The sequence below is a fragment of the Oncorhynchus tshawytscha genome, linkage group LG19 (genome assembly GCF_018296145.1).
Source record: "Oncorhynchus tshawytscha isolate Ot180627B linkage group LG19, Otsh_v2.0, whole genome shotgun sequence".
In the NCBI taxonomy this organism is placed as follows: domain Eukaryota; kingdom Metazoa; phylum Chordata; class Actinopteri; order Salmoniformes; family Salmonidae; genus Oncorhynchus; species Oncorhynchus tshawytscha.
In genome coordinates this window covers 56988807-57016718 of record NC_056447.1, presented here as the reverse complement: position 1 = coordinate 57016718, position 27912 = coordinate 56988807, and the positions used below count along the sequence as shown (strand labels likewise).

The following is a 27912-nucleotide window of genomic DNA, read 5'->3' as shown; positions in this document are numbered from 1 at the left end:
AGTAATGTGCATCGCAGGCCACCGGGAGCGAAGGTGTTAGTAATTAACCCGTTTGCGGTGGATCAAGAGAACAACAACACGAACTAGAGGCTGAACTTCGGACTGTGCTGTTTTGTTTCTGACTTCTGCAACTTTCGGTCAATGACATATGGGTCACTAAGATGATTGTGTTCAATATTAGACCATAAATTGATCTATCAGCTATCAAGTTTGATCCACACGTGGTGAGTTGCAAAACCCATATGCCAGCAACTTTTAACTTTTGAAAAAGCGTCTGTACAGCCAATCAATGTGTAAACTTGTCCTCAATGAATACATCTAAACAAATATGCGTACACAACGTAAAAACAAGTAGGCTATGATTTTTGTCGAACCCGTTCATGTGTAGCTGTATGAGGGAGAAAAAAAAACCACTTTCATTTTTCTGCTGGACGAACCGATTAACCGAAGTCCATGGGCGGACTGGAGCTCTGACGTCACAACACGATTTCAGCACCCGAACAAAAGCCCATAATAACACGCGACATTGTTCTGTGTAATTGCGTGCCATTCGTTTTTGGATGCTGAAAATCGGTAGTTTGCTTAATAAAAACGTCATTTTATGCGGCACTTCGGAGCTCCAGTCGGCCCACACGAGTAGCAAATCGTGGAGATGAGTTTAGTCGGCTAGTGCTGGCCAGGAGAGGGGTACCTGCTAAAGCTCTCCAGCAGGAGTGGAGCAGACGGCTCGGTTTATTCTAAAAGTAGTGCCTCATTATAATACGGCAGGTTGAAAGTCCACCTAAGTATTTTTAAAATTCTAATACGCATTATCATATTCTATTCCAGTAAAGAATATGCATTTTTCCCAGGTAGACTTCAGGTAAACAAGTTGGAAAGTGTTTATGCCTGCTGAAGTGAAGGTTTTTCCTACAACACCATTACACACAAGGAAAGAAAAAGAAGATTGAAGAAGGTGGAAGAACTCATCCCTTCTTAAGGGCCTTAATTATGATCTCACGAAAGCCATAACCTTCACAGTAACTGAAGTTACGGTAAACTGCAGTTGGATTAGTGGCTCTGTCTGGAACATGGATGCTTTTGAGGGTCTCCACAGTGTCCAGCTGTCCTCCTCTCCGCCTGCCTCTGCCTGCAACCCTGGGTATGAAGTACTAGTCTCAGCTGGGTCTGGTGTCCAGGTGTACTCCAACGCTACGTTCTATGGAAAACCCAGTGTTCTGGAGCATACACAACGGAGAGGGAGAGATAAATATCCCTCCTACCGAGAGGAGAGGTGTGAGGTTGGAAGGTAAGAGACCGATAAATCGTTTTTGATTTGATACTGACAGGTGGAAGTCGGTTCCAAGCCTGAAGATATTTTTAGGGTGGTCATAACAAATCTTAATTTGTACCACATTAATTCACAGATATACTGTGAATATCAATATTCTGTCTGATAATGTGTAATAAGGTGTTTCGGTCCTTTTTCATAGCATGTGATAGTCAGTCCACTAATGCAGGCTTTTTCCACTGAGGCCCTGTGCCCCTTTAGTTAAACAACAACAACAATCAAACCAGAAATATCTAGGCCAATAGCAGGATGTGTCTCCCACCAATAAACTGCACACTCCATTTGCAGTATCGTCATCAATGGACAGTAGAGAGAATATAGATTATGATTTGTATCCACTATTCTATGATTCTACTCTATATTCTATTCTATGATTCTACTCTATTCTATGATTCTACTCTATTCTATGATTCTACTCTATTCTATGATTCTACTCTATTCTATGATTCTACTCTATTCTATGATTCTACTCTATTCTATGATTCTACTCTATTCTATGATTCTACTCTATTCTATGATTCTACTCTATTCTATGATTCTATTCTATGATTCTACTCTTTTAAAATGGATTCTACTCTGATTCTATTCTATATATTCTATGATTCTACTCTTTTAATATTGATTCTACTCTGATTCTATTCTATGATTCTGATCTATTCTATGATTCTACTCTATAATATTGATTCTACTCTAATATTGATTCTACACTAGACATGTGTAGTCTATATCAACTGTATTGTATTGACACTAGACATGTGTAGTCTATATCAACTGTATTGTATTGACACTAGACATGTGTAGTCTATATCAACTGTATTGTATTGACACTAGACATGTGTAGTCTATATCAACTGTATTGTATTGACACTAGACATGTGTAGTCTATATCAACTGTATTGTATTGACACTAGACATGTGTAGATACTGTATGCATGTGTAGTCTTTCAACTGTATTGATTGTTGACATTGCAACTGTATTGTATTGACACTAGACATGTGGCTGTAGTATTGACACTAGACAGTAGTCTATATCAACTGTATTGTATTGACACTATTTGTCTATATCTATTCTATTCTGTTTCCTTAAACTGTAGTGTGAAGTAGGTAGCTATTTGTTCTGTTTCCTTAAACTAGATTTTTTTGGGGGGGTTGGGATGGGAAGATGTGTCATCATGTGACCTATGGACGACGACACAATTCGTTATTTTCTCTATTGGAATGAACATAGATTTACAGCGCTTCGCAAACATCGTTGAAAGCGAGTCAAAACGTCAGTAACACAAAAATAACATTCGCTTAACTTTATATCGTTTGATAACTCGATGAAACATTAATTGTAGTTCATAGCGTTGTCGTGAACATTATTTAATAGTAGACTAACATTTTAGCATTGTTTTGAAACTATTGCATTTCGTCTTTCTGAATGATATCGACAGCAAGTAGTAAACATTGGACACTAAGAATGAATGGAATTCTTGGGAACAGGGAGTAGATGCCGTCACGGCGGCGGTACGCGGTGAATCATCCAGCCGGGTGGTGAGAGGGTAAGTGCGGGGAGCTGGGAAGGGAAATCCGATGAAATGTTGTGCTGTCAGACTGCCATCATGGCATTAGCGAAAGTTGTGAAAAAAGTTGTGTAGGCTAGTTCGGCCTCACATGCTGTGATGATTCTTAATGATATATTGATGTTTGTAATGTTATTGTTTTTGACTGGGCCAGATAAATGCAAGGGGCTGAAGCCCTGGGGCCCAAGCCCGTAGAGGGCCCTTGAGACATAGAAAAATGTAAATGTTATTATTATTTTTACTGCAAACACAGGAGGTAATGGTAATCATCAGATGGGGGAGGAGAGCAGGTAGGGAGGCCCATAGTAGCCTGGTGGTTAGAGTTTTGGGACAGTAACCGAAAGGTTGCTGGATCCCCGAGCTGACAAAAGTAAAAATCTGTCATTCTGCCTCCTGAGCAAGGCAGTTAACCCACTATTCCCCGGGCGCCGAAGACGTGGATGTCGATTAAGGCAGCTCCCCTCACCTCTCTGATTCAGAGGGGTTGGGTTAAATGCAGAAGACACATTTCAGTTGAAGGCATACAGTTGGACAACTGTCAAGGTATCTCCCTTTCCTGATGTGGGTAACTGGAGATCCTGCCATGGTTGGGCAACTGATTCAGGGCCTCTTGGGGGCCCTAATCGATATTCGGTTGGCCCCCTCTTGATGGCAGAGAGGAAGTTAACCTCTTAGAGTCGCTTTGTGCATCCACCAACTTTCCTTCAATTTGCAAGTGGCTGAAACAATCTCACCGGAGAAAGCATTTGAGCGAGTGAAACAGCACCCACTGTCTTACTATACGAACCCCATGTATTCTGTGTGGCCAATAAGAGTTTGACATTCTATACTCTATTTGGCCAGACAGCATCAGATACATGGTCTACACACACTGAGACAGCATCAGATACATGGTCTACACACACTGAGACAGCATCAGATACATGGTCTACACATACTGAGACAGCATCAGATACATGGTCTACACATACTGAGACAGCATCAGATACATGGTCTACACACACTGAGACAGCATCAGATACATGGTCTACACATACTGAGACAGCATCAGATACATGGTCTACACATACTGAGACAGCATCAGATACATGGTCTACACACACTGAGACAGCATCAGATACATGGTCTACACATACTGAGACAGCATCAGATACATGGTCTACACATACTGAGACAGCATCAGATACATGGTCTACACATACTGAGACAGAGAGGTGCTGTTTCACTGTCCAGACAGCATCAGATACATGGTCTACACACACTGAGACAGAGAGGTGCTGTTTCACTGTCCAGACAGCATCAGATACATGGTCTACACATGGAGAGACAGAGAGGTGCTGTTTCCCTGTCCAGACAGCATCAGATACATGGTCTACACATGGAGAGACAGAGAGGTGCTGTTTCACTGTCCAGACAGCATCAGATACATGGTCTACACATGGAGAGACAGAGAGGTGCTGTTTCCCTGTCCAGACAGCATCAGATACATGGTCTACACATGGAGAGACAGAGAGGTGCTGTTTCCCTGTCCAGACAGCATCAGATACATGGTCTACACACACTGAGACAGAGAGGTGCTGTTTCCCTGTCCAGACAGCATCAGATACATGGTCTACACATGGAGAGACAGAGAGGTGCTGTTTCCCTGTCCAGACAGCATCAGATACATGGTCTACACATGGAGAGACAGAGAGGTGCTGTTTCCCTCGCTCGGCTGCTGTATAGTCTGCTCTACAGTCTAGGTTTCTAACTATATAGTATGCCTAACTATAAACAAATGTAACTATGTTATTTAAATATCAGGTATTTTTATGTTTTGTAAAGGTTGGTAGACCTGGAGCCCGGTCCGAGCCCCCGGGTGGACGGCGGTGGGCCGGCTGACCCAGGTTTCACCAGGCCCCAGGAGGGAGCTGTTGCCCAGGCCCGGCGCCGGGAGGGCAGCAGGCTGGAGGGTGCTACCCAGGGCGGGGAGCATGAGGACAACGTGTCCCGCCTCCGGAGCTCTTCCCTGGAGATCAGAGAGAAGGGATCAGAGATCCTACGGGAACAACTGGATGCTGCACAGAAGGTAGGGACCGGTATTACAGGCTGGCACACACACACACACACACACCCTAATCTCACACACACACACCCTAATCTCACACACACACACCCTGATCTCACACACACACCCTGATCTCACTCACACACACACACACACACACACATCACACACACACACACACACACACACACACACACACACACACACACACTGATCTCACACACACACACACACACACACCCTGATCTCACACACACACACCCTGACACACACACACACACCCTGATCTCACACACACACACACCCTGATCTCACACACACACACACACACACACACCCTGATCTCACACACACACACACCCTGATCTCTCACACACACACACCCTGATCTCACACACACACACCCACACACACACACACCCTGATCTCACACACACACACACACACACCCTGATCTCACACACACACCCCGATCCCTGATCTCACACACACACACACCCTGATCTCACACACACACACACACACACACACACACCCTGATCTCACACACACACACACCCTGATCTCACACACACACACACGATCACACACACACCCCGATCTCACACACACACACACACACACACACATCACACACACACACACACACACACACACACACACACCCCGATCTCACACACACACCCCGATCACACACACACACACACACACACACACCCCGATCTCACACACACACACACACACACACACCCCGATCACCCACACACACACACACACCCCGATCTCACTCACACACACACACACACACCCATCTCTACTGTATGACAGTTGCTTGACTCCATAACAATGTGTGACCTGGAAAAGGGTGTGACCATGCAGTCATCCCAATAGGTTCAGCCCTACGCTATGCTACTGCATACTGACCTAGTTCCCCTCCACCTCTCTCCACTCGTCTCCTCTCCTCTCCTCCACCTCGCTCCTCTCCTCCACCTCGCTCCTCTTCTCTCCTCCACCTCGCTCCTCTTCTCTCCTCCACCTCGCTCCTCTTCTCTCCTCCACCTCGCTCCTCTTCTCTCCTCCACCTCGCTCCTCTTCTCTCCTCCACCTCGCTCCTCTTCTCTCCTCCACCTCGCTCCTCTTCTCTCCTCCACCTCGCTCCTCTTCTCTCCTCCACCTCGCTCCTCTCCCCTCTTCTCTTCTCCTCTCCTCCACCTCGCCCCTCTCCTCCACCTCGCCCCTCTCCTCCACCTCGCCCCTCTCCTCCACCTCGCCCCTCTCCTAGGAGCTGAAGCTGAAGGATAAGGAGTGTGAGCGTCTGTCGCAGGTCAGAGATCAGCTGGAGCAAGAGCTGGAAGAGCTCACTGCCAGTCTATTTGAGGTTAGTCTTGGTCTAGATTAGATCTAGTCTAGGTTAGTACTCCCTGGAGCCTGGAATCGAGGCTAGTCTGACGGAGGCAGGAATGAGTCCTACAGCCTGCAACACACCGATCTGTCCTGGGTGTGCTCTTGTGATGGTATCAGTACATCTTGACATTGAGAAAGTGTGGCCCCTGCATGGTTGTTGTAACACACGGTTGTCTTCCTGTCCTCCAGGAAGCTCACAAGATGGTGCGGGAAGCCAACGTGAAACAAGCCGCAGCAGAGAAGCAGCTGAAGGAGGCTCAGGGCAAGGTTAGTCTGTGATCCCTCCGGGAATTGAACCCACAACCATGCCGAGCTCTAACCAATAGAGCCACACAGTCCTACCTGATTAATGCAGGAAAACCTACAAGAATCTGGGGTTGCTGAAAAAATTTGGCGTGAATGAGCCCGGCAGCTGAAGAGTTGCTGGTATCATTATCTACTGCTTTTGTGCCCTTAAACAAGGCACTTTTACCTGCTCCAGGGATGCTGCACTACGTCTGACCCTGTGGTGTTCCCCTGCTGTCGTGTGTGTGTCGGTTTGGGTACAATCTATAACTACTGTCTATAACCACACCCCGTGTTCTTGTCTCTTCCCAGATTGATGTCCTTCAGGCGGAGGTGTCAGCCCTGAAGACCATGGTCCTAACCTCCACCCCGTCTTCCCCCAATCGCCAGGCCCACCCTCAGCTCCTCTCCCCGGGCACCAGGTCCAAGGGGGCCAGCCCCCGCCATGGAGGAGGACACACGCGCAACAAGAGCGCCAGCTGGGCCTTGCCATTGGCCCCTGGTGGGAACTTAGACCTGCACTCCCTGCAGCCAGTCAGAGAGGACAAAGAGGTCAGCTGCTTTCAGACTACACACCGGCCGTGTCCCAAATACTCAGAATTGCGTTCTAAATACAGTGCCTTGCGAAAGTATTCGGCCCCCTTGAACTTTGCGACCTTTTGCCACATTTCAGGCTTCAAACATAAAGATATAAAACTGTATTTTTTTGTGAAGAATCAACAACAAGTGGGACACAATCATGAAGTGGAACGACATTTATTGGATATTTCAAACTTTTTTAACAAATCAAAAACTGAAAAATTGGGCAATGCGGGTAATGCGAAAACACGTGACTACTGCTATCAGAATACGAAGATCACATTATAAAGACTGGTCTAGAAGCACAAATGTTGCATTGTGGTCTGATTGTGTACAGATCTGGTCGCATTAATGCGGATTAATCCTTAGTCTGGACGCCATTCAGGCTACCGAAAGCACGTACAGTGGGCAATATCATTAGCACTTTGGAAGCGAAAGGCACCTTTTTTCATTATAACGTTAAGAGGAAATACGTTCCAAGCGTGTAAGGAACATGTTTGCTGGCCTCATAAATGCTAACCCGCTAGCTAATATTTAGAAAATAAATGTGGGTTTGGTTAGAGTTATGGTAACCTGTTTGCAATCCCTTTAGCTTTGCTAGCTGGCTCGTTGGCGACAGAGGTTAGCCGGCTCGTTGGCGACAGAGGTTAGCCGGCTCGTTGGCGACAGAGGTTAGCCGGCTCGTTGGCGACAGAGGTTAGCCGGCTCGTTGGCGACAGAGGTTAGCCGGCTCGTTGGCGACAGAGGTTAGCCGGCTCGTTGGCGACAGAGGTTAGCCGGCTCGTTGGCGACAGAGGTTAGCCGGCTCGTTGGCGACAGAGGTTAGCTACAGTAGTTAGCTATTGACATCAGTTGTTGTTGTGTTATCATATTTAGCCTATTCCACCGTTTGTAGAATGCATGCTGGCATTTGAATATAGCGCAGGAAAAAGGGGAATCCGGACACAATGTGGACACGGAAGACACATTTAAATGTAAACTCAGCAACAAAAAAACGTCCCTTTTACAGGACAACGTCTTTCCAAGATCATTTGTAAAAGTCCAAATAACTTCACAGATCGTCATTGTAAAGGGTTTAACCACTGTTTCCCATGCTTGTTCAATGAACCATAAACAATTAATGAACATGTACCTGTGGAACGGTCGTTAAGACACTAACAGCTTACAGACCGTAGGCAATTAAGGTCACAGTTATGAAAACACAGGACACTAAAAGAGGCCTTTCTACTGACTCTGGAAAAAGTCTAGACAGGCCGATACTCACTTTGGATTTTCATGTAGTAGAATTTTCTGCACACTATTGAGGAAAACACCCACGTGTGCTTGACTGCAGCTGATAATCAGAATAGGAGAAGCGCTCTACGAAAATGAACGAATAGAGGGGAACAAGTCTGATTGTGCATTAGATGATGTCTTCTCCGTATGAATGAGTAGTATGTTGATATTTGTTGCTTACTGCATACGTTTTTACTAAACAATACTCTCTAAGTAGTACACTATATATACAAAAGTATGTGGACACACTTTCAAATAAGTGGATTTGGCTATTTCAGCCACTCCTGTTGCTGACAGGTGTATAAAATTGAGCACACAGCCATGCAATCTCCATAGACAAACACTGACAGTAGACTGGCCTTACTGAAGAGCTGTGACTTTCATTGTGGCTCTGTCCATAGGATGCCACCCTGCTAGAGCTGCCCCGGTCAATTGTAAGTGCTTTTATTGTGAAGTGGAAACGTCTATCAGCACCAACAGAACGGGACAGACGAGTGCTGAAGCGTGAAAAAATTGTCCGTCCTCAGTTGCAAAACCAATCAATCAAATGTATTTATAAAGCCTAAAACCCCAAACAGCAAACTATGCAGATGAAAACTCACTACCGAGTTCCAAACTGCCTCTGGAAGCAACGTCAGCACAAGAACTGTTCGTCGGGAGCTTCGTGAAATGGGTTTCCATGGCTGAGCAGCTGCACACGAGCCTAAGATCACCATACACAATGCCAAGCGTTGGCTGGAGTGGTGTAAAGCTCGCCGCCGTTGGAATCAAAAGCAGTGGAAATGCATTCTCTGGAGTGATGAATCACGCTTCACCACCATAGCAGTCCGACGGACAAATCTGGGTTTGGCGATGCCAGGAGAATGCTACCTGCCCCAATGCATAGTGCCAACTATAAAGTTGGGTGGAGGAAAAATAATGGTCTGGGGCAGTTTTTCATGGTTCGGGCCCCTTAGTTCCAGTGAAGGGAAATCTTAACGCTACAACAAACAATGACATTCTAGATGATTCTGAGCTTCCAACTTTGTGGCAACAGTTTGAGGAAGGCCCTTTCATGTTAAAGCATGACAATTTCCCCCGTGCACAAAGCAAGATCCTTGTAGAAATGGTTTGTTGATATCAGTGTGGAAGAACTTGACTGGCCTGCACAGAGCCCTGACCTCAACCCCATTGAACACCTTTGGGAAGAATTCGAACGCCGACTGGGAGCCAGGCCTAATCGCCCAACATCAGTGCCCGACCTCATTAATGCTCTTGTGGCTGAATGGAAGCAAGTCCCCCTGCAGCAATGTTCCAACATCTAGTGGAAAGCCTTCCCAGAAGAGTGGAGGCTGTTATAGCAGCAATGTTCCAACATCTAGTGGAAAACCTTCCCAGAAGAGTGGAGACTGTTATAGCAGCAAAGGGGGGGGACCAACTCCATATTAAAATCCCATGATTTTAGATCGAGAAGTTGGACCAGCAGGTGTCCACATACTTCTGGTCATTTATTGTATGTTGTATTGTTAGTGTACAGTATGTCGTTTTTAGTAGTTAGTGGGCAAGACAGATTTCAGACACAGCCATACTGTTGTGATGTGCGTACTTATGTACTATAGATTATGGCGCACACATTCTCAATCTAATCTTGGGTCTGCTTCTGGTTGAACTTTTCAATCAACCTACTGTGACCACTAACAGCGATCTACAGAAATGCACAACAATTCAATGCTTGTTTCTGCACTAACTCTTCTACTGCTTCCCACTATAACCCTTGTGAATGTATTTCTCTCCTCCCTTCCTGCATCCTTTCATCACTCTCCATTTCTCTCCTCCCTTCCTGCACCCTTTCATCACTCTCCATTTCTCTCCTCCCTTCCTCCATCCTTTCATCACTCTCTCCATTTCTCTCCTCCCTTCCTCCATCCTTTCATCACTCTCTCCATTTCTCTCCTCCCTTCCTCCATCCTTTCATCACTCTCTCCATTTCTCTCCTCCCTTCCTGCATCCTTTCATCACTCTCCATTTCTCTCCTCCCTTCCTGCACCCTTTCATCACTCTCTCCATTTCTCTCCTCCCTTCCTCCATCCTTTCATCACTCTCCATTTCTCTCCTCCCTTCCTCCATCCTTTCATCACTCTCTCCATTTCTCTCCTCCCTTCCTCCATCCTTTCATCACTCTCTCCATTTCTCTCCTCCCTTCCTCCATCCTTTCATCACTCTCCATTTCTCTCCTCCCTTCCTCCATCCTTTCATCACTCTCTCCATTTCTCTCCTCCCTTCCATCACTCTCTCCATTTCTCTCCTGCCTTCCTCCATCCTTTCATCACTCTCTCCATTTCTCTCCTCCCTTCCTCCATCCTTTCATCACTCTCTCCATTTCTCTCCTCCCTTCCTCCATCCTTTATCACTCTCTCCATTTTCTCCTCCCTTCCTCCATCCTTTTCACTTGCTCCATTTCTGCCTCCCTTCCTACACCCTTTCATCACTCTCTCCATTTCTCTCCTCCCTTCCTACACCCTTTCATCACTCTCTCCATTTCTCTCCTCCCTTCCTACACCCTTTCATCACTCTCTCCATTTCTCTCCTCCCTTCCTGCATCCTTTCATCACTCTCTCCATATCATCCTCTCCCTGTCCCCATATACCATCCTCTTCCCATATCATGGGATTATTTTTCTTTCACTTGCTCATTGCCTTTCCCGGACCCCCCTCTCTCTCTCTCTGTCTGTCTGTCTGTCTGTCTGTCTGTCTGTCTGTCTCTCTGTCTGTCTCTCTGTCTGTCTCTCTGTCTGTCTCTCTGTCTGTCTGTCTCTGTCTGTCTCTCTGTCTGTCTGTCTCTCTCCTTCCCTCCATCCTCCTCTCTCCTTCCCTCCATCCTCCTCTCTCCATCCTCCTCTCTCCTTCCCTCCATCCTCCTCTCTCCTTCCCTCCATCCTCCTCTCTCTCAGCCTACGGTTCCTGCGCTCCTCTCTCTGATTTTGTGTCTGGTTCCGGGCCACTCGATCTCTGTGACCTATGAACCCTACTGGGCAGAGAAGGGGGAGGGGCCACGCTCTCTCAGCCGACAGGTAACCACACCCCTCTGGTTCCTCTTAAGATTTCTTCCTTCTAGGGACTTTTTCCTTGCCACTGTGTTTCTGCTTGCTCTTTGAGGTTCTAGGACGGGGTAGCCTTGGCTTCCTTCACGTTGTTCTCCAGAGCCAGAGTTCATATTGGTAAAGTAGGTTTTGAGTGAAGCGCTGATTGCCATCTTCTGCTGACTGATTGGCCGTGAGTAGACGTTGATAAAAACAAAAAACAAATCTACCAACCCTTCCATCCCTCTTCAGAAGCTCAAATTATCCAGAGTAAGCTAATTTACGGTGATAGCATTGCTTGTGTACTATATTTTTGAAAATTGATACCTCAGACAAAAAAAATGACATTTTGTTCTATAATTTGGTTGAAATGACTCTACCCCATGTGGGCACCACTGGAAGATTATTGCCTTCCGGTTTCAAATCTCCTCTGTTTGAACGTGCCAACGGCTTTCATGCTCCACCTTCTGTTGGCCTCTTTTTCTACAGGCTTTCATACCGAAGGTGAGGTGAACTGGAAGAGACTAAGGGATGGGTTACTGGAAAACAAATTATATAAAAAGGGCTTCATTACAGGGCCTACACAGGGCCATGGACAGGCTGGGAAGCTTAGCCATGGACAGGCTGGGAAGCTTAGCCATTGATAGGTTGGGAAGCTTAGCCATTGACAGGCTGGGAAGCTTAGCCATTGACAGGTTGGGAAGCTTAGCCATTGGGAAGCTTAGCCATTGACAGGCTGGGAAGCTTAACCATTGACAGGTTGGGAAGCTTAGCCATTGACAGGCTGGGAAGCTTAGCCATTGACAGGCTGGGAAGCTTAGCCATTGACAGGCTGGGAAGCTTAGCCAGTGACAGGCTGGGAAGCTTAGCCATTGACCGGTTGGGAAGCTTAGCCAGTGACAGGTTGGGAAGCTTAGCCATTGACCGGTTGGGAAGCTTAACCATTGACCGGTTGGGAAGCTTAACCATTGACCGGTTGGGAAGCTTAGCCATTGACCGGTTGGGAAGCTTAGCCATTGACCGGTTGGGAAGCTTAGCCATTGACCGGTTGGGAAGCTTAACCATTGACCGGCTGGGAAGCTTAGCCATTGACAGGCTGGGAAGCTTAGCCATTGACAGGCTGGGAAGCTTAGTCATTGACAGGCTGGGAAGCTTAGCCATTGACAGGCTGGGAAGCTTAGCCATTGACAGGCTGGGAAGCTTAGCCATTGACAGGCTGGGAAGAGCCAGTGACAGGCTGGGAAGCTTAGCCATTGACCGGTTGGGAAGCTTAGCCAGTGACAGGTTGGGAAGCTTAGCCATTGACAGGTTGGGAAGCTTAGCCATTGGGAAGCTTAGCCATTGACAGGCTGGGAAGCTTAACCATTGACAGGTTGGGAAGCTTAGCCATTGACAGGCTGGGAAGCTTAGCCATTGACAGGCTGGGAAGCTTAGCCAGTGACAGGCTGGGAAGCTTAGCCATTGACCGGTTGGGAAGCTTAGCCATTGACCGGTTGGGAAGCTTAACCATTGACCGGTTGGGAAGCTTAACCATTGACAGGCTGGGAAGCTTAGCCATTGACAGGCTGGGAAGCTTAGCCATTGACAGGCTGGGAAGCTTAGTCATTGACAGGCTGGGAAGCTTAGCCAGTGACAGGCTGGGAAGCTTAGCCATTGACCGGTTGGGAAGCTTAGCCAGTGACAGGTTGGGAAGCTTAGCCATTGACAGGTTGGGAAGCTTAGCCATTGGGAAGCTTAGCCATTGACAGGCTGGGAAGCTTAACCATTGACAGGTTGGGAAGCTTAGCCATTGACAGGCTGGGAAGCTTAGCCATTGACAGGCTGGGAAGCTTAGCCAGTGACAGGCTGGGAAGCTTAGCCATTGACCGGTTGGGAAGCTTAGCCATTGACCGGTTGGGAAGCTTAACCATTGACCGGTTGGGAAGCTTAGCCATTGACCGGTTGGGAAGCTTAGCCATTGACCGGTTGGGAAGCTTAACCATTGACCGGTTGGGAAGCTTAGCCATTGACCGGTTGGGAAGCTTAGCCATTGACCGGTTGGGAAGCTTAACCATTGACCGGCTGGGAAGCTTAGCCATTGACCGGTTGGGAAGCTTAGCCATTGACCGGTTGGGAAGCTTAACCATTGACCGGTTGGGAAGCTTAGCCATTGACAGGCTGGGAAGCTTAGCCATTGGGAAGCTTAGCCATTGACAGGTTGGGAAGCTGTGGATATGCAGCCATTTCTATAGTTGTTATTCCTTCCCTACTTTACTGTGTGATCAGTGTCTAGTGGTTGATATGTCAGTTTTATTCGGTCTGACTGAGTAGGTTTAGATCAACATTATTATCCCACCAGGGGGGAAACTCATTTGTTCATGTGCTTACAAAGTACAGCTGAATAATACACAATATAATTCATATGTGAGTGAATGTCTACCTTTCCTCTACTGAGTGATGTTGCCTGGATCATTTTTACGTGGACTGTGACACTACAGTGCATTCGGGAAAGTATTCAGACCCCTTGACTTTTTCCACATTTTGTTACGTTGCAGCCTTATTCTAAAATGGATTAAATAGTTTTTTTCCCCTCGTCAATCTGCACACAATACCCCATAATGACAAACGAAAACAGGTTTTAAATACATTTTTGCAAATGTATTACAAATAAAAAACAGGTCACATTTACATAAATATTCAGACCCTTTACTCAGTACTTTGTTGAAGCACCTTTGACAGCGATTACAGCTTCGAGTCTTCTTGGGTATGACGCTATGAGCTTGGCACACCTGTATTTGGGGAATTTCTCCCATTCTTCTCTGCAGATCCTCTAAAGCTCTGTCAGGTTGGATGGGGAGCGTCACTGCCCAGCTATTTTCAAGTCTCTCCAGAGATGTTTGGGTTCAAGTCCGGGTTCTGGCTGGGCCACTCAAGGACATTCAGAGACTTGTCCTGAAGCCACTTCTGCATTGTCTTGGCTGTGTGCTTAGGGTCGTTGTTCTGTTGCAAGGTGAACCTTCACTCCAGTCTGAGGTCCTGAGTGCTCTGGAGCAGGTTTCCATCAAAGATCTCTCAGTACTTTACTCCACTCATCTTTCCCTCGATCCTGACTAGTCTCCCAGTCCCTGCCACTGAAAAGCATCCCCACAGCATGATGCTGCCACCACCATGCTTCAAGTAGGAATAGACTTAGTCATGGCTCTATGTAGTGCTGTGTGCCTCCCATAGTCTGTTCTGGACTTGGGGACTGTGAAGAGACCTCTTGTGGCATGTCTTGTGGGGTATGCATGGGTGTCCGAGCTGTGATAGACAGCTCGGTGCATTCAACATGTCAATACCTCTCAGAAATAAAAGTAGTGAAGAAGTCAATCTCTCCTCTTTCAGCCAGGAGAGATTGACATGCATATTATTAATATTATCTCTCTGTGTACATCCAAGGGCCAGCCGTGCTGCCCTGTTCTGAGCCAATTGCAATTTTGGACAGACTTCTCCCCATCTTAGTTACTGTTGTATCAATATGTTTTGTCCATGACAGTTTACAATATAGTGTTACTCCAAGCAGTTTAGTCACCTCAACTTGCTCAATTTCCACATTATTTATTACAAGATTTGGTTGAGGTTTAGGGTTTAGTAAGTGTTTTGTTCCAAATACAATGCTTTTAGTTTTAGGGCTAATTTATTCCTTTACCACCCACTCTGAAACTAACTGCAGCTCTTTGTTAAGTGTTGCAGTCATTTCAGTCGCTGTAGTAGCTGACGTGTATAGTGTTGAGTCATCCGCATTCGTTGACACTCTGCCTTTACTCAGTCAGGGGAATGTTGTTAGTAAAAATTTTAAAAAGCAAGGGGCCTAAACAGCTACCCTGGGGAATTCCTGATTCAAACTGGATTATATTTGATATGCTTCCATTAAAGAACACCCTCTGTGTTCTGTTGGACAAGTAACTATTTATCCACATTATAGCAGGGGGTGTAAAGCCATAACACATACTTTCCAGCAGCAGACTATGATCAATAATGTCAAAAGCTGCATTGAAGTCTAACAAGACAGCCTCCACAATCATTTTATCATCAATTGCTCTCCAATCATCAGTCATTTGTGTAAGTGCTGTGCTTGTTCAGTGTCCTTCCCTATAAGCAATCTGAAATGATGTTGTCAATTTGTTTACTGTATCTGGTAAACAAAAAATGTACAGAAGTTTACTAAGGGTTCGTAACAGGCTGATTGGTCGGCTATTTGAGCCAGTAAAGGGGGCTTTACTATTCTTAGGTAGCAGAATGACTTTAGCTACCCTCCAGGCCTGAGGGCACACACTTTCTAGTAGGCTTAAATTGAAGATGTGGCAATATCGTCTGCTATTATCCTCAGTCATTTTCCATCTAGATTGTCAGACCCCGGTGGCTTGTCATTGTTAATAGACAACAATCATTTTATCACCTCATGGTCTAAGAGTCTTTTAGGTGCCTTTTGGCAAACTCCAAATGGGCGGTCATGTGCCTTTTTACTGAGGAGTGGCTTCCGTCTGACCACTCTACCATAAAGGCCTGATTGGTGGAGTGCTGCAGAGATGGTTGTCCTGGAAGGTTCTCCCATCTCCACAGAGGAACTCTGGAGCTCTGTCAAAGTGACCATCAGTTCTTGGTCACCTTCCTGACCAAGGCCCTTCTTCCCCAATTGCTGTTTGGCCGGGCAGCCAGGAAGAGAGTTGGAGGTTCCAAACTTCTTCCATTTAAGAATGATGGAGGCCACTGTGTATTTGCGGACTTTCAATGTTGAAGACATTTTTTTTGGTACCCTTCCCCAGATCTGTGCCTCGACACAATCCTGTCTTGGAGCTCTATGGACAGTTCCTTCTACCTCTAGCTTGTTTTTTTCTCTAATAAGCAATTTCAACCTTTTAATATAGACAGGTGTGCTTTTCCAAATCATGTCCAATCAATTGAATTTACAACAGGTGGACTTTAATCAAGTTGTAAAATCATCTCAAGGATGTTCAATGGAAACAGGATGCACCTGAGCTTATTTTTGAGTATAATATCAAAGGGTCTGAATACTGATGTAAATAAGTTATTTCAGTTTTAGATATTTTTTTTTACACATTTGAAAAAATGTCTTAAACCCTGTTTTTGCATTATCATTATGGGATATTGTGTGTCGATTGAGTAAAATTAGTTATTTAATCCATTTTAGAATAAGACTGTAAATGTCATGCCTTCTCTCAGGAAGCCCTTTTATATTAACCACACAGTACCAAATGTCATGGAATCACACCAGTGAAAGAGGCTTGTAGGAAGACAACAGCTGCTCTAGAATCACACCAGTGAGAGAGGCTTGTAGGAAGACAACAGCTGCTCTAGAATCACACCAGTGAGAGAGGCTTGTAGGAAGACAACAGCTGCTCTAGAAACACACCAGTGAGAGAGGCTTGTAGGAAGACAACAGCTGCTCCAGAATCACCCCAGTGAGAGAGGCTTGTAGGAAGACAACAGCTGCTCTAGAATCACCCCAGTGAGAGAGGCTTGTAGGAAGACAACAGCTGCTCTAGAATCACACCAGTAAAGAGGCTTGTAGGAAGACAACAGCTGCTCTAGAATCACCCCAGTGAGAGAGGCTTGTAGGAAGACAACAGCTGCTCCAGAATCACACCAGTGAGAGAGGCTTGTAGGAAGACAACAGCTGCTCCAGAATCACCCCAGTGAGAGAGTCTTGTAGGAAGACAACAGCTGCTCTAGAATCACACCAGTGAGAGAGGCTTGTAGGAAGACAACAGCTGCTCTAGAATCACCCCAGTGAGAGAGGCTTGTAGGAAGACAACAGCTGCTCCAGAATCACCCCAGTGAGAGAGTCTTGTAGGAAGACAACAGCTGCTCTAGAATCACACCAGTGAGAGAGGCTTGTAGGAAGACAACAGCTGCTCTAGAATCACACCAGTGAAAGAGGCTTGTAGGAAGACAACAGCTGCTCTAGAATCACACCAGTGAGAGAGGCTTGTAGGAAGACAACAGCTGCTCTAGAATCACACCAGTGAGAGAGGCTTGTAGGAAGACAACAGCTGCTCTAGAATCACACCAGTAAGAGTCTTATAGGAAGACAACAGCTGCTCTAGAATCACAGATACATTATCAATCTGGCATCAAACTTGAACCATAACGTACAATACTGGCAGTTTAACAGGTCAAAGGTAGGAACCTCAATAAAGTTGCAACAGATTATAGACTTACAAGTGACAACTACTTACTTAAATATACCTGGTTAACTCCTGTTTCCCATCTGTCCTGCAAATACAATCATGTTTATTACATATTAATCTATATACACAGTAAATCAAATACAGGAAAATAATTAAATAAAATCATTTCTCATTGAAATTATACAGTGTTTCCTGTCCTCAGATGGACAACGTGCTGTATGCAGAGTTCCTGACCTGGAAAGACAGACCTAGTCTGGACAGAACGTCAGCCTTCCTGGGCCGTATCTACAGAGAGGACATCGGCCCCTGTCTCTCCTTCACCAAATCTGAGGTATGTACCTTTGTGTTTCTCTGTACATACAGTTGAAGTCGGAAGTTTACATACTTAGGTTGGAGTCATTAACTCGTTTTTCAACCACTCCACAAATTTCTTGTTAACACACTATAGTTTTGGCAAGTCTGTTAGGACATCTACTTTGTGCATGACACAAGTCATTTTTTTCCAACAATTGTTTAGACACAGTGAAATAATCTATCACAATTCCAGTGGGTCAGAAGTTTCAGAAAATGATGTCATGGCTTTAGAACCTTCTGATAGGCTAATTGACATAATTTGAGTCAATTGGACGTGTACCTGTGGATGTATTTCAAGGCCTACCTTGAAACTCAGTGCCTCTTTGCTTGACATCATGGGAAAATCAAAAGAAATCAGCCAAGAACTCAGAAAAAAAATTGTAGACCTCCACAAGTCTGGTTCATCCTTGGGAGCAATTTCCAAACGCCTGAAGGTACCACATTCATACTATTGTACAAACAATAGTGCGCAAGTATAAACACCATGGGACCACGCAGCCGTCATACCGCTCAGGAAGGAGATGTGTTCTGTCTCCTAGAGATGAACGTACTTTGGTGCGAAAAGTGCAAATCAATCCCAGAACAACAGCAAAGGACCTTGTGAAGATGCTGGAGGAAACAGGTACAAAAGTATCTATATCCACAGTAAAATGAGTCCGATATCGACATAACCTGAAAGGCCACTCAGCAAGGAAGAAGCCACTGCTCCAAAACCGCCATAAAAAAGCCAGACTACGGTTTGCAACTGCACATGGGGACAAAGATCGTACTTTCTGGAGAAATGTCCTCTGGTCTGATGAAACAAAAATAGAACTCTTTGGCCATAATGACCATCGTTATGTTTGGAGGAAAAAGGGGGAGGCTTGCAAGGCAAAGAACACCATTCCAACCGTGAAGCATGGGGGTGGTAGCATCATGTTGTGGGGGTGCTTTGCTGCAGGAGGGACTGGTGCACTTCACAAAATAGATGGCATCTTGAGGTTGGAAAATTATGTGTATATATTGAAGCAACATCTCAAGACATCAGTCAGGAAGTTAAAGCTTGGTCGCAAATGGATCTTCCAGATGGACAATGACCCCAAGCATACTTCCATACTTCCAAAATGGCTTAAGGACAACAAAGTCAAGGTATTGGAGTTTCCATCACAAAGCCCTGACCTCAATCGTATAGAAAATATGTGGGCAGAACTGAAAAAGCGTGTGTGAGCAAGGAGGCCTACAAACCTGACTCAGTTACACCAGCTCTGTCAGGTGGAATGGGCCAAAATCTACCCAACTTATTGTGGCAAGCATGTGGAAGGCTACCCAAAACATTTGACCCAAGTTAAACCATTTTAAAGGCAATGCTACCAAATACTAATTGAGTGCATGTTAACTTCTGACCCACTGGGAATGCGAGGAAGGAAATAAAAGCTGAAATAAATAATTCTCTCTACTATTATTCTGACATGTCACATTCTTAAAATAAAGTTGTGATCCTAACTGACCAAAGACAGGGACTTTTTACTAGGGTTAAATGTCAGGGATTGTGAAAAACTGCGTTGAAATGTATTTGGCTAAGGTGTATGTAAACTTCCTACTTCAACTGTACGTACAGACAGAATAGAATGGCACAACTACTCGTACCAGAATAGAATGGCACAACTACTCGTACCAGAATAGAATGGCACAACTACTCGTACCAGAATAGAATGGCACAACTACTCGTACCAGAATAGAATGGCACAACTACTCGTACCAGAATAGAATGGCACAACTACTCGTACCAGAATAGAATGGCACAACTACTCGTACCAGAATAGAATGGCACAACTACTCGTACCAGAATAGAATGGCACAACTACTCGTACCAGAATAGAATGGCACAACTACTCGTACCAGAATAGAATGGCACAACTACTCGTACCAGAATAGATTGGCACAACTACTCGTACCAGAATAGAATGGCACAACTACTCGTACCAGAATAGAATGGCACAACTACTCGTACCAGAATAGAATGGCACAACTACTCGTACCAGAATAGAATGGCACAACTACTCGTACCAGAATAGAATGGCACAACTACTCAAGTCAATCCAGAATAGAATGGCACAACTACTCGTACCAGAATAGAATGGCACAACTACTCGTACCAGAATAGAATGGCACAACTACTCGTACCAGAATAGAATGGCACAACTACTCGTACCAGAATAGAATGTTATTTTTCTGAGAGGGAACTTCATCTGTAACATTCAGATTAGACAATAAATGCTTAGTGACAGAATTCACATGAAACAAGTCAATCACAAGATTCAATGTCTATATTCTGTATGTGTTTGTTTTTATTCAGGTTTTTATGAATAATCTTCTGTCAACAGTTGTCTCAGTCGGTGCAGAATGCAGTGGAGAACAACTCGCTGACCATCGAACCGGTGGCCGTGTCTGCTTTACCCATGGTCAAAGCCAACGCCATAGAGTGTGGCGGGCCCAAGTGAGTGATCAGTCAACGTTTTTACAAGGTTGTTTTCCTCAGGAAATGTATTCTGGGTAGTTTTGTTGTTGTTGTTGATACTATCTTGACAACAGTAATCACATCTGCACTACTCCCATCACTCGTTCTTTCTCTGTCACCTCTTATTCTCATACACTGCCTATTCATGCTCAAATTAAAATGGACAGTTCCTCTCCTCTTGGTGACTACACCTGTCTTCTGTGATGAATATCACATTAAAACAGACACTTCCTCTCCTCTTGGTGACTACACCTGTCTTCTGTGATGAATATCAAATTATAGGAACTTGGTTGGTCTTTTTATGTCATATTTTATTTTACAACAAACACCCCCAAAAAACAACAATAAATAACTTATCGTTTACATTTCCACAAACATGAATGACATCACACTTCCTCAGACACACATGTTCCCCACCATGCCCAATGTTGTTGACATCACCATTGTGTTTTATATAGTGTTATATAGTGTTTATATAGTGTTTATATAGTGTTATATAGTGTTATATAGGTTATATAGTGTTATATAGTGTTATATAGTGTTTATATAGTGTTTATATAGTGTTTATATAGTGTTATATAGTGTTATATAGTGTTTATATAGTGTTTATATAGTGTTTATATAGTGTTATATAGTGTTTATATAGTGTTATATAGTGTTATATAGTGTTATATAGTGTTTATATAGTGTTAGGTTCTATATATAGTATATATAGATTATATATAGTGTATAACATACGGATATATGTATATATATCTATATATATCTATATATATATATCTATATATATAGATATATATATATAGATATATATATATATATATCTTATATAGATATATATATATATAGATATATATATAGATATATTTATATATATATATATATATAGATATATATATATATATATATATATATATATATATATATATATATATATATATATATATATCTATATATATATATATAGATATATATATATATATATATATATATATATATATATATATATATATATATATATATATATATATATATATATATATATATATATATCGATATATATATAGATATATATAGATATATATATATATACATACATATATATATCTATATATATATATATATACATACATATATATATATATATATCTATATATATATAGATATATCTATATATATATATATATATATATAGATATATATAGATATATATATAGATATATATATATAGATATATAGATATATATAGATATATAGATATATATAGATATATATATAGATATATACACACACACACACACCACTGTTATATAGGGTAATAGACTGCTCCTTCTCCCTTGATGTGACCTCGGCCTCCATTCCTCACTAATCCACAGCTCTCCATCCTTATCAGTGACTGCAACCATGTGATTATCTTTCCTTCCCTCAGAACATTCCAGCTCAATCCTTAAGTCCTCGTTTCCATAGGATACCGGATGATTTAACCATATTTCAACTTTAGAAGTCAAAACCCATCAGTAGTTTCTGTCTATAGCTTGATGGTTTTTTTTGTGGGGGGGATTTGTCTGACTTTCTAATAGATTGGTTTTGGGTTTCTCTTCAAATCTGTTTTCTGAGTGCTAATGGGTTGACTCAATGGGCTACGTTGCTTCACCTCATGCTTCCTATTCACAATTTGATTGAATTCTTTTTCCCAGTGGCCTGAGAGCAGCAGTAGAGACGTAAGTGATTTTTTTTTATTTTTTAGGAGCCAATCGTTTTATTTACTTTCCTTTTCCACAAAAAAAAGGACTTGTTCTATGGTGTGACTATATGTAGTACTGTATACTGAGTCGCTCTCCTTAGTCGCTCTTCTTCGTCAGAATGTCCTCTAACACTTTGTCTAACCAGGCAGGCATGTGTTGTTCCACTGTTCCAGACCACGCTTTGTTCATTTATTGTTTCTAATGTTAAACAACTAACAATGACATTTTCATATCGTTTACATGTAGGGCCAATTTCACAGACCCAGAATAAGCCTGCTCTTGGGCAACAAATACTAAGGATTAGTCTTAATTTGGTCCGGAAACCGGCCCATAGATGAATTTCCGAAAACTGGCCCATAGAGTTCCATAGATGAATGAGGTTCTGGAAAACTGGCCCATAGAGTTCCATAGATGAATGAGGTTCTGGAAAACTGGCCCATAGAGTTCCATAGATGAATGAGGTTCTGGAAACTGGCCCATAGAGTTCTATAGATGAATGAGGTCCTGAAACTGTCCCATAGAGTTCTATAGATGAATAAGGTCCTGAAACTGTCCCATAGAGTTCTATAGATGAATGAGGTCCTGAAACTGGCCCATAGAGTTCTATAGATGAATGAGGTCCTGAAACTGGCCCATAGAGTTCTATAGATGAATGAGGTCCTGAAACTGGCCCATAGAGTTCTATAGATGAATGAGGTCCTGAAACTGGCCCATAGAGTTCTATAGATGAATGAGGTCCTGAAACTGGCCCATAGAGTTCTATAGATGAATGAGGTCCTGGAAAACTGGCCCATAGAGTTCCATAGATGAATGAGGTTCTGGAAAACTGGCCCATAGAGTTCCATAGATGAATGAGGTTCTGGAAACTGGCCCATAGAGTTCTATAGATGAATGAGGTCCTGAAACTGTCCCATAGAGTTCTATAGATGAATAAGGTCCTGAAACTGTCCCATAGAGTTCCATAGATGAATGAGCGAGTAGTGTTATGTTTCTCTGCCTCTGACAGGAAGTGTGCGTTGAGCGGCATGTCCCGGTCCTGTAAGCACCGCATCAAACTTGGAGACAGAGAGAGTTACTACCACATCTCTCCCTCCAGCAGGGCACGGGTACCTAACCATGTTTGTTGTGTCCTAATCATTTAAACAACATTATGCATTCTAAACATTGATGCATAACATTCATTCATTCAGATGAATTTATTATTCATGAATCCTTATCCTTATTCATCTTATTCATGAAGTCACCTTTTGTGTTCATAAAGACTTATCATTGCAGAACTTTTATTTTGAAATTGTGAAACCCGTTCTCATTTCCAACCCCTCCAGATTACAGCGGTGTGTAATTTCTTCACCTATATCCGCTACATACAGCAGGGCCTGGTCAGACATGATGGTAAGTGGGACGTCCTTCCTCTTAACAGATAAACACTGAGGTCAACAATGGACCCATTTTTAACAGTAATGGTGGGTGACCCAGGCATTACATTCCTCTTTTGTCAATGTAGACAGCAAATCTGTCTGGGGTTCTGAAACCCTTTCAACTAATGAAACCCTAATGTCTTTGACCCCTGACCCCCCCCCAGCGGAACAGATGTTCTGGGAAGTGACACGTCTACGGCGGGAGATGACTGTGGCCAAGCTGGGCTTCTACCTCACAGACACAGACCAGGGATAGAAGACAGACAAGAGGAGACGTCACCGTTAGCCCTGGGTCATGTTCATTAGGGCACACCGTAGCAACAAAAAAAAACGTTGTGCTCGACAGACCGTTTTTTTTTGCAAGCGCTTCGTATTGGACAAGTTCAAGATATTATCACCCGTTTAGGGACACTTTCTTCTGTTTTCATGCCTACTGAACACGACCCTGGGCTTAGAAAGACAAGAGCTACCAATCAGCTGTACAGAGACACAAGATCACCAGTACCCTTTTTACACTGTCCTGATAATCCAACCCAAAAACAAACTGGGCTGGTTTGGCTCAGTAGTGTGAAAAGTCCTCAGCTGGACACAGTGAACACAGAAACCAGATCACTGATCTTATTGAGTAGGGGAGCGATTTTCAAGTGTGTCTGACGAGGGAAGCAGAAATGCTACAGCTAATATGACACCACTTAGCAATTAGATTAGTGTCGTAACAAATCAGCCCGATCTGGCGAGCTACACGGTAGCGGAAAAAAACATTTGTAGCAAAACAGAATGTAAGCTTGTGAGATCAGTATAGTTCGTACGATGCTAGCAGTTAGAGCTATGTGCTTTATAAACTAGCACAATATTATAACACAACCACAAAGACATGCAATGAATAGCATCTTTTAAAAGGACAGTAGCGTATATGTGAAAACGTATCAATATACCATAGAAACTCTTGTTATTACTACGTAAAATTGACAAGTGGTTACACAGCTGATCTTAGTTGGCACAGATTGAAACTATATACGCATGTGTCATGCTGCCACGGAAACACTAACATGGGTTGAATCCTAACTGGTCAGGTTAATCACGCAGATGTTTTTAAGTTGGAGTTCTGACCAATAGAGAACTATGCTGCTCACTTTTCATTCTAACAGCTGTCATGTGGTACCTGTGTACTAGTCCTGCATGTTGTCTCATCTCCTCTCACCTTAACAACCAGACTACGTACGTGATGTCGTCGTCTCCTCTCACCTTAACAACCAGACCTACGTACGTGTCGTCGTCTTCTCTCACCTTAACAACCAGACTACGTACGTGTCGTCGTCTCCTCTCACCTTAACAACCAGACTACGTACGTGTTGTCGTCTCCTCACCTTAACAACCAGACTACGTACGTGTTGTCGTCTCCTCTCACCTTAACAACCAGACTACGTACGTGTTGTCGTCGTCTCCTCTCACCTTAACAACCAGACTATGTACGTGATGTCGTCGTCTCCTCTCACCTTAACAACCAGACCTACGTACGTGTCGTCGTCTCCTCTCACCTAAACCAGACTACGTACGTGTTGTCGTCTCCTCACCTTAACAACCAGACTACCTACGTGTCGTCGTCTCCTCTCACCTTAACAACCAGACTACGTACGTGTTGTCGTCTCCTCTCACCTTAACAACCAGACTACCTACGTGTTGTCGTCTCCTCTCACCTTAACAACCAGACTACCTACGTGTTGTCGTCGTCTCCTCTCACCTTAACAACCAGACTACGTACGTGTTGTCGTCTCCTCTCACCTTAACAACCAGACTACGTACGTGTTGTCGTCTCCTCACCTTAACAACCAGACTACCTACGTGTCGTCGTCTCCTCTCACCTTAACAACCAGACTACGTACGTGTCGTCGTCTCCTCTCACCTTAACAACCAGACTACCTACGTGTTGTCGTCTCCTCACCTTAACAACCAGACTACCTACGTGTCGTCGTCTCCTCTCACCTTAACAACCAGACTACGTACATGTTGTCGTCGTCTCCTCTCACCTTAACAACCAGGCTACGTACGTGTTGTCGTCTCCTCTCACCTTAACAACCAGACTACCTACGTGTTGTCGTCTCCTCTCACCTTAACAACCAGACTACGTACGTGTTGTCGTCTCCTCTCACCTTAACCAGACTACGTACGTGATGTGTCGTCTCCTCTCACCTTAACAACCAGACTACCTACGTGTTGTTGTCTCCTCTCACCATAACAACCAGACTACGTACGTGTTGTCGTCTCCTCTCACCTTAACAACCAGACTACGTACGTGTTGTCTCCTCTCACCTTAACAACCAGACTACGTACGTGTTGTTGTCTCCTCTCACCTTAACCAGACTACGTACGTGTTGTTGTCTCCTCTCACCTTAACAACCAGACTACGTACGTGTTGTCGTCTCCTCTCACCTTAACAACCAAACCACCCATTACGTTGCCTTAACCTTGATAGATTCTTGCACTACGTTGTAAATGCCTTGCATGGCTTATATAGGAACCTCGACTGAGAATGGGTTATGGAAGGGAAATATTCACTCAGTGTGGATTTAAAAATAAAACAAAATAATACAAAATAGCTGAGTCTGTTTTAGTACAAACCAGTTCAGAAGTAGTGTGTGTTGCAGGTACACAAAGTAAAAGCAGTGATCTGAAATATCCTCGTCTTCACTCTGGATACTGTGACCGCTTAGCAACGACTATCCTAGAAATTAAGAATACAGTTTTAACATAACAGAGTTATGAACCAATCATAGATGACTAAGCAATACGTTTTTTTTATTTTTGTTTTCTTCTTCCTCCTTCCTGATACCACCAATTTTTATTCACAGCTTTAAAATAACTGTAGTTTTGGGAGAGAAAACAGTTGTAAATGATTGCAGTATGTTATGCTCAACCTTAGTTGTAAATTGCACTCCTGTAAAATGTTATTGAAATTGCACTCCAGGTTGTGTATGATAAATGATGTTTAAAGCCAATACGTGACCATGAATTGTGTCGCTTTGCGTGGATACATAGCCAATAGTGTGTACAGGGGGTGTGTTTGTGTTCTACAACTCTAAAACACTATAGTGTTGATATTAGCCATATCCTGCATGAAAATATATTTATGAAACTTTTAAATGAAGAATATCGGAAGTCTGAAAGTGCAATTAAAGCTTCGTTCTTACAGCCGCGTTATGAGTTTGGAATCCTTGACTTATTATGCCAATAAAACAACACACGCCATCTTTAGATTGAAAGAAACATACACTGAGTGGACAAAATATTAAGAACACCTGCTATTTCTGTGAGATTGACCAGGTGACTGCTATGATCCCTGATTTGATTGTCACCTGTTAAAACCACTTTAAATCAGTGTAGATGAAGGGGAAGAGACGGGTTAAAGAAGGATTTTTTTTCTAAAGCCTTGAGACAGGGATTGTGTATGTGTCTTGGAACTGGGCACCGGTTTGTGTCAAGAACTGCAATGCTGCTGTTTTTTTCTCTCACACTCTCACACTAAACAGTTTCCCGTGTGTATCAAGAATGGCCTACCACCCAAAGGACCTCCAGCCAACTTTAAAGAATTGTGGGAAGCATTGTTGTCAACGTGAGCCAGCGTCCCTGTGGAACGCACTGAGCCGGTCAGGACAAAAGACTGAACCACCCATCTGTGTGTTGTCTGGCGCGGTTATAGTCTCTCAAATTATATAACCTTTTAAAATAATTGTTGCTGCTAGATGTCACAGAAATGAACTTCTATTTGTTATGTGAAAATGCCATGTGATGCACTTTCTCCATTGTCTCCATTTGTTGGATGCCTTTGTGGCCCCCCCCACTGTTTTTAAGGAGTGTGGCTTTAACCCACAGAAGCCCTGTCGGAAGTAGCCTACAAAATCATGTCACATGTAAAAGCCTACCGGTACAAATGTAAGAAGATGCACGTGGCCTTTTCCCAGCAACTTCGAGGAACAACGACTTTCTGGTGCGTGTTGTTCGCACGCGTATCTGCCCTCTCATTGGCTAGAATGTTACCACCTGATCTCACTGAGGACATGTATTTTCATTGTTAAAGCGGTTACTCTGCTATCTTGTCAATTAAATAGATAATCTTTGCCTCGAACTCGAGACCCTCCCACACATCACAGTTGTTGCTGAACCGGTTTAAAGGGAGGGAATATGGAG

The 27912-nt window shown here is 43.8% G+C and overlaps 1 protein-coding gene across 6 annotated transcripts; it reads left to right on the top strand.

The window, feature by feature from the left end:
- Nucleotides 1–26921, top strand: LOC112240224 (guanine nucleotide exchange factor for Rab-3A). 6 transcript variants are annotated; one of them, XM_042301962.1, is made up of 13 exons: nucleotides 1–224; nucleotides 856–1288; nucleotides 4720–4963; nucleotides 6225–6320; nucleotides 6536–6613; nucleotides 6944–7183; nucleotides 11415–11534; nucleotides 17916–18044; nucleotides 20431–20543; nucleotides 22262–22285; nucleotides 23316–23415; nucleotides 23635–23701; nucleotides 23892–26921. In XM_042301962.1, exons 2-13 carry the CDS (start codon nucleotides 1071–1073, stop codon nucleotides 23981–23983), a joined length of 1521 nt encoding a protein of 506 aa, XP_042157896.1. In that variant the 5' UTR covers nucleotides 1–224; nucleotides 856–1070; the 3' UTR covers nucleotides 23984–26921. The 6 variants fall into 6 exon arrangements, with proteins under 6 accessions (XP_042157896.1, XP_042157894.1, XP_042157897.1 ...); XM_042301960.1 differs by having other exon boundaries at nucleotides 852–1288; XM_042301963.1 differs by lacking the exon at nucleotides 22262–22285 and having other exon boundaries at nucleotides 852–1288.
- Nucleotides 26922–27912: the final 991 nt, after the last annotated feature.

Excerpts from the sequence above, each read along its gene's own strand:
- LOC112240224 (XM_042301962.1), top strand. The coding sequence starts at position 1,071 with ATGGATGCTTTTGAGGGTCTCCACAGTGTCCAGCTGTCCTCCTCTCCG. Across the intron at positions 4,964-6,224 it reads AACTGGATGCTGCACAGAAG|GAGCTGAAGCTGAAGGATAA; the intron begins GTAGGGACCGGT and ends CCCCTCTCCTAG. Across the intron at positions 20,544-22,261 it reads ATAGAGTGTGGCGGGCCCAA|TGGCCTGAGAGCAGCAGTAG; the intron begins GTGAGTGATCAG and ends TCTTTTTCCCAG.